The sequence below is a fragment of the Sceloporus occidentalis genome, unplaced genomic scaffold (assembly GCF_023333645.1).
Source record: "Sceloporus occidentalis isolate IW3139 unplaced genomic scaffold, rSceOcc1.0.p SCAF_68, whole genome shotgun sequence".
Taxonomy (NCBI): Eukaryota; Metazoa; Chordata; class Lepidosauria; order Squamata; family Phrynosomatidae; genus Sceloporus; species Sceloporus occidentalis.
The window spans coordinates 3949549-3957293 of record NW_028317048.1 but is presented as its reverse complement, the minus strand read 5'-3'; the positions used below and the strand labels follow the sequence as shown (position 1 = coordinate 3957293).

Here is a 7745-nt window from a genome sequence, read left to right as displayed (position 1 = left end):
CAGGTGGCCCAGTAAGTAGGTTCTATGGAATAAATGATAAATTGACCAGTACTCGTAATGACATCAGCTATAATACATGATCTGAAATTTAATGAAGATTAGGTATAATCTGTTACTGGAGAAAACTCATCAGTATTAAGTGCTTTTCATCTTAACTAATTTTATAGGTGTGTTGCTATCTTGTATATTTTTAACTATTCTATTAAATTTTATTAAACTATTAAGATTGGGTTGTGAAAACGCCAATCCTTCAAACTCATGGGAAGCAATTAGAGGGACTTATTACGCTTCAAAGTAGCCAAACCCACTCAAGTTTGTATATAAGTGGGGTAAAACTCTGCTGTCTTAGAGGGACTCATTCGCAACTCACCTTGCAGTCAGTTCATATATCGTTATTTCACTTTGATTCCTAAAGAGCAACCATGTCTCATCAATCCAGCTCTGGGCACAAGAATTTCAGTTCTTCTTCAGCTTGCTTGCCCTCTCCAAGCAAACACAGTGTTTGCTCCTTCACTACAAGTAAAGTGTCCATTGGTCACAAAGTGATTCCAAGTTTTGGTAGCAAAAGCGTGTACAGTGTTGTCTCGGGTGGACACAAGATATCAACCGGAAGCTATCTACCATTTAAAAGTGAACGCGGACATGGATTTGGTGGATCATTATGCCTTGGGGGCATCAACCAAGTTACTGTCAACAAGAGTCTACTGGCTCCTCTCAACCTGGAAATTGACCCAAGCATCCAGAGACTGAGGACAGATGAAAAAGACCAAATCAAAGGCCTGAATAACAAGTTTGCTTCCTTTATTGACAAGGTAATAAAACATGTTGTATACCAGAGGCAGTTAATCTGTGGCACTCTAGCTGTTAGTGATCTATAAATTCCATGATAATTCGGAGGGCTTAAGATCATGCCATCTATGATTTTTTGTCGCCTGAAAACCTTAGGGTGTCTTCATTTCTTTTAGTCGACCTTTGGTAGATAAGGAAATCATTTATGGGGCAGTATGTTGAGAACAATACTAGCATGATATAAACTACCATAATATTAAAAGTCCCATTCCAACATAGCATAGTTAGTTTTTCAAGCATGGAAGGTTCATTAAATGTAACATTGATTTAAATCATCAAAATATAGGCAAGCTGCACTAATGTGTATAGCGCCATCTTTATGAAAAGTACAGGTTTCCTAAATTTACACAAAACAGTTCTTATAATTAAATATAATGTTATTATTTTATTGTCAGCTTAAAATAGCAAGAAGATAACAATTAAATCCAATATGTACTGACTATTTAGTACAGTTAATACTGCAGCTTTTGTGTGTCTGTGTGTACATGTGTAAGTGAATAGTCATCTTCCTAAAGTTACAGTCTGGAGAAGAATCCTCGATATTTTCCCAAAATGTTTCTTTTATTGATTAAATACTGCTATAACTTAGCAGTCTTTATATTTGGACAAGCAACAGTTTTCAAGAGATGCAGTAATAGATTGTTTTGGTTACCACAACATGCTTATCACATCTGTAAGGTTTTCAATCTCCATGTTACAATATATTTTATCAAGGAAAGGCATGTGTCTTAATTACTTGTAGACATGATAAATGAAAATATCATTTAATAAACACGAAGCCATCCATGGGATAGCCATAAACCTATAGTACATTGCAGAAAATAACTATCAAGCAGTTTTTATAAGACATCATAGACACATCTCATTTGATTTCCCCTGACTCTAATATTAAAACTGTGCATTCTGTTAACAGCAATGAAAATGCTTCAAAAATGCTGATTAATTATAAGAATTTCTACAACCACCAAAATAGATTTATAGTTATTTGATTTTCTTTTTGCTACAGGTGAGATTTTTGGAACAACAGAACAAGATGCTGGAGACCAAGTGGGCCTTACTACAAGACAAAAAAGCTGTCAAGAGTCACATTGAACCCCTGTTTGAGGCTTATATCAGTAACCTTAGGAGACAGCTGGAAAATCTGGCATGTGAGAGAGCAAATCTGGAGGCCGAAAGGAGAAATGTGGAGGATGCAGTAGAAGAATTCAAAAGAAAGTATGTGTTATTTTATTGGAGAGAAGTTTAATGTGTAAATATGTTTAAGGTTTATACTCAAAACTACAGCCTCTTGCTCTTGACAATGCGGGGTCAATCTATTGACCTAGGACAAACAATACCTTGCATCTGGACACACTCAGTTCTTGGGTGGAAAAAATTTACTTTTATATGGTATGCTGAATTGGACCCCTCGACTCTGCAATGTATATTTTACAATTATAACAAATATGGAAAATTCTTATCTAATTCAATTATTTCACATGTAACTCATCAGATATGAAGAAGAGGTCAACAGACGTACTGCTGCAGAGAATGAGTTTGTTGGGCTAAAGAGGGTAAGATATCCCAAGTCAAACAATTTAATAAATGAAGATTTAATAAATCAGAACATCATAATAACACATGTTTTCTGTAGGATGTCGATGCTGCTTTTATTAACAAAGCTGAACTTCAAGCCAGCGTGGACTCTTTGACTGATGAGATCAACTTCCTGAGAGCTCTATATGATGCAGTAAGTCATGAGGTCACTCCATCAAGTTTAAGAACCAATTATTTGGGTGCTAGCTGTGTAGTATTAACATAAAACCAGTCACGATTCCTTGTAAATACCAATATTTCTGAACTTGTTTACATTTTTACTGGGGATCACTGTAGTCAGTATCTCAGTTTGCCCTCAGTAGATAAAATATTAACAAGTGTATACAAATAGGACAGTGTTGACAGTGTGTGAGATCCACTACTTGAAGTGACAAAGTTATTTACTTACTCTCACAAAAAGTTTTAAAAAATAGCAATAAATTTAACAAAATGGAAGGTCTTAAAATAATTATAAATCATGTATGTTCATGAAATTAAATAACCATACCTGAGAATTAGTTTCAGCTAGGGTCTCCAACTGTGTTCAGTCTTTGAACTTGGTCACGTTTATCCCCTTCCCAGATATACCCCTTCCCATATTTCCAGTAGTTATGGAACTCTCATGTGTTTTTTTTAGGAAATAGCTCAGCTTCACGCTCAGATCTCCGATATCTCAGTTGTTGTGTCCATGGATAACAGCCGGGATCTGAACCTGGACAGCATTATTGCTGAGGTTAAAGCTCAATATGAGGAAATTGCGAACAGGAGCCGAGCTGAAGCAGAGGCCATGTACCAGTCACGGGTGAGTCTCTCGTAGGCAGAGCTGCTCAAAATCTAAATTGTTTCCTATAAAATGTATTAAACTAATGTTGTAATAGGAAAAATATATTACAATGTGCTTTAATTTCCAAATATAATTAAGCAGCTTGTAAATAACCTATTATATAAATGTTTGCTTTTGCTAAAAGTCTGCTGGATCATCTCATTATTGACTGAGAAATTCAAAATATTATTTGCTTGCTAATGTCTATCTATCTATCTATCTATCTATCTATCTATCTATCTATCTATCTATCTATCTACCTGTCTAATGTTCATACTTGGGAACTCCTGACCAGTTCCACTCACCTCCCATCAGTTCAATTTGTTCTTCTCCCATCTTCACATATCCACACTCCCTACTGCTGTCCGCATGTCTAGCCTATCTCTGCCCGTTTCTAGAATCAATATAAGGATGGAGAGGGTAGTAGACCCAAAATGTTTCTCCGTTTGATAATCACACTGTATGAACTCTGATGTTAATATTCTTTTCTGCAGTATGAGGAGCTGTGCATGACTGCGGGCAAACATGGAGATGACCTACGTAACACCAAGCATGAGATTGCTGAGCTTAACAGACTGATCCAGAGACTCAAAGGAGAAATAGAAAGTGCAAAAGCTCAGGTAAAACACAGATTTAAATTTTTTCTTAATTATTAAGAAATTGTGAATATATATATATATGCTTTAAATATATATATATATATATATATATATATAAATTGTTAATTCGTAATTATTTGTTTTATATTTTACTATTTTAAGATAACAAGACAGATGTCCTATGGAAGCACCACGAAAATGTCTGAAAAAGACAGGCCATAATAATCATAGAATAATGAAAATATTGATAATGTAATTCTGTAAAACAAACATTAACATATAGTCATTGCCAATCAAAAGCATGTAATTGCTTTCATTTAAATGAATGGGAGCACTTATCACACATGTGTACGGGGTCCCCTCAGACCCCTACATGGAGCGTTCACTAACTGGAGGTAATTATATCATGCGCCAGAAACTTTTAACCATTAAAAAAATAATATATTTGATTGATGTATAAGCTAACAAATTGTTCACTGCATAAAAAAAATTACGTTTAAAGTTATTTTAATGGGTTTTTTAATTAGAGATAATCTTTTATATCCGTGTTTTTTCCACAGTCAGCTAATTGTTTTTAAAGGCCATTAAACAAAATATTTAGGGAGGGAATGGGATAAACTAGCTAGCTAGCGTGTGGAGATTCTTGTAGGACTAATACATTGACATTTTATGTTGGTTACAATTTTAAGCTGATATAAGTTACCTCTTGTGCCTATGTAGTATTTCTTAATTATGATTCACCTGTCTGTCACCACAGTTGCGGAATGGGATGTAAAATATTGCGTTAAACGCATGAGATTAAGGATGGGTGGTTTTATGGTCTGTAATTAAGAATATTGTAAAAACACTGAATTACCTGAAATAGGTGACTCATTTTTTTTTTTACCATACAGCCATCACACTCACATTAATGCGAACCAAAATGTAAAAAGTCTGGTAATTCCTTTAAGCGGATCATTGTTCAGTTAACGTAGAGTGACATAAGCATTTAAACCATAGATTTCCCTTCCTTAGTTTATATCTTAAGAAGTGATCTCTGAGGTCTTGAGAGCTTAGGTGACTCTGCATGAGAAGTAGGCAACTTGCAGAACTTGTAGAACTGCAACTCCGGTGATGCGCAGTTAGTCTATAGCGTGTTAATCATAATGGAAGCTTCATGGAAGATATGTTACAACAAAAGGCCATAATTTAAAACCAGGGGGTCAGAAGCATCAATGTAATGTATGGAAGCTTTATTTTACTGAGCGCATTGCAGATAAGTGGATCAGCCTACCAGCAGAGGAGGTAGAGGCTAATACAGTGAGGGATTTTAACCATGCATGGCCTACTCACACTATATGGCTATACTGAATCTAAGACAAAACCCAAAATTAACTGACTACATGTGCTGAATGGCTCTTATCCGCTGTCTTCTTCATTTTTGTGTTAACTGAAATAAATAGGCTTTTTTCTAACTCGTAGGCTAGTCAGATACTAACATGCGAGAAGCTTTTCTGAATAGGGTGTCTGTACTGGTCTTACAAGCCTTTGAAATACCTTGGGGTGGTAATAAAAATATATCTGGCCCTCACCCTGTGTAGAGGATAACATTTTGGTTATATCCGGCAAGATGTCCACTGTTATTAAATTAACAGATATGTTACATCATACACACTTCCAATTGTTTTATTCTACAGGTGTAACCAGCGATGTCAATAGGAATAACAGTCCGATTTGGACTGCTGCAAAAATACTGATTCCACTTGGGATTCCTCCTGTGGATATACCGAGTTGTATCTCTAGATATTTCTAGATTTTCATACTCTTGAAGACAAGTTTTTATCTTTCAGTTAAAATATGATATACGATAGATTGAAGGGATAAGATTGTGATTAATGTAAGCATCTATGGAATCTAATGTATTTTATTTCAATAGTTTTTTAATTCTCTTTGGGCCTGTAGGGGGAGCTCCATGATAGCTTTTTCTGACATTAACTGTCTTAAACAACTTTGTAAACCGAATGTGTATTATGCTGCATGATGTTAACCAAAACAAATATTTTCTGAAATAACAATAAGCCGAGCAATTAGCAACTACTGGATATAGACATGTGTAAATAGCACAGGATGACCAATAGAGGAACCTGGGAGTCCCAGAGAAATTTTGAACTCTTAGGATCCTCTACAGTGCCAACCTAATTTGAAGTGCAGACAGGACTATTGGAACCTTAGGCAATGTTTCCGGTAGGTCTTAATTGTAACTGCTTACAAAAATAGGAGAAAACCTTGTTGTAGTGCCACCCAAATGAAAGGTGAGGGATCCAGCCACTTAGACCACATATGGTGAGGTTGCCTCTAAGGTCAACTGAACAAAGCACATAAAGTATTTGTAGTGTCTGAATATACAAAACACTTAATTCCAGTTTCTAGCTTCAATCACTAAAATCCCATGAAATCAATTTGGTTGGTTTTTAATATTTAACTTAATTGTATCTATGGTAATATATCAAAGATACAGCTGTACCAATAAAACATCAGCATACACATGGAGCTGAAATTACATTTGTCAGATTTTTTTTTACCAGTTTTACTATTTTTTTTTTTTTAATAAATGTTTCCATGGCATTACAGCGCTGTAAGCTGGAAGCTGCCATTGCAGAGGCTGAGGAACGCGGAGAAGCTGCTGTAAAGGATGCCAAGAACAAAATGTCTGAGCTGGAAGCTGCTCTGCAGAAGGCCAAGCAGGACATGGCTCGCCAACTGAGAGAATACCAGGAGCTGATGAATGTGAAACTGGCTCTGGATATTGAGATCGCCACCTACAGGAAGATGCTGGAAGGAGAAGAGTGCAGGTGTGATGAAAAAAATAATTAATATGTTATTTTACCATTACATACAATATTTGAAAATAGATGAGTATATAGATAGATGATAGATACTTAGCTCCACAAGTATTCGTTTTTACAGGGGGGGTGGGTGCGCATTAATCAGCGTACATTTTGGTATCTTTTATGCAACTGTCTTTTTCATGTATAAATGCTGCCTAAATATACATTGAATTAGAATTGATGAGCCATTATGATCCAATACTAACTATGCATTTTGATATTTAGACTTGCAGGAGATGGACATGACTCTGTTAGCATCTGTAAGTATGCAATATTTTTATGTATATTAAATATTAAAACATTAAATAAAGGGTTTTATGATGATATGCTGTGTTACATAAGTGGGTAGAGTTGTACATTTAAAGGATACAAGGGCCCTCCATACCCATTCACCCAAATACTCACCAATTATATGTTTTATTATTAATTACATTAAACTATCATTGATCATACTCATCTGTTTATGTCTCTTTTTTTATTCTAGCAGTGATCAGCAACAAATCAGCACACAGCGGAAGTAGCTATCATCATAAGGGTGGATTCAGTTCAGCCAGCAGCTCCAAAGGAAAACACGGCCATAGCTGTTAAACCAACAGAACTTTAGGATTTCGCCGGCTCTTCAATACATAACAGCAAGATGTATTCTCAGCCAAGCAACAACATTAGATTTAATAGTTGAATAATATAAAAGTAAACTCCTAGTTTTTCCTGCTATGTATTGTTTCAGAAATTTGAAACACCTCCGCTCTTTAGCTATTCCACTTCATTTTTCTATTTCTGTATCATTAATAAATTGCATTTTAAATCATAATAGTTTCAAGTACTCTTCATTTTATAAAATATCACTCTGTTTAGGCCTTATTATTAAGTGTAACTTCTTCATATGTTCTGTCATTTAGTCATAGATGGTGTTCCACTCAGACTCAACATTAATTAGTATGTTAAACTTTTTGTAACCAGAGGTTTTGCTACCCTAAGTGACTAGAGTTTGCCATTTTTACGATATCTCTGCTCCATGTTTAGTGTACCTAC

At 35.3% G+C, this 7745-nt stretch overlaps 1 protein-coding gene across 1 annotated transcript; it reads left to right on the top strand.

Annotated features, from left to right (window-relative positions):
* Positions 1-422: 422 nt before the first annotated feature.
* Positions 423-7301, top strand: LOC149286547 (keratin, type II cytoskeletal cochleal-like). Its single transcript, XM_089493953.1, has 9 exons — positions 423-812; positions 1856-2064; positions 2342-2402; positions 2483-2578; positions 3062-3226; positions 3742-3867; positions 6457-6677; positions 6939-6973; positions 7198-7301. Exons 1-9 carry the CDS (start codon positions 423-425, stop codon positions 7299-7301), a joined length of 1407 nt encoding a protein of 468 aa, XP_089350079.1.
* The last annotated feature ends 444 nt before the right edge of the window (positions 7302-7745 follow it).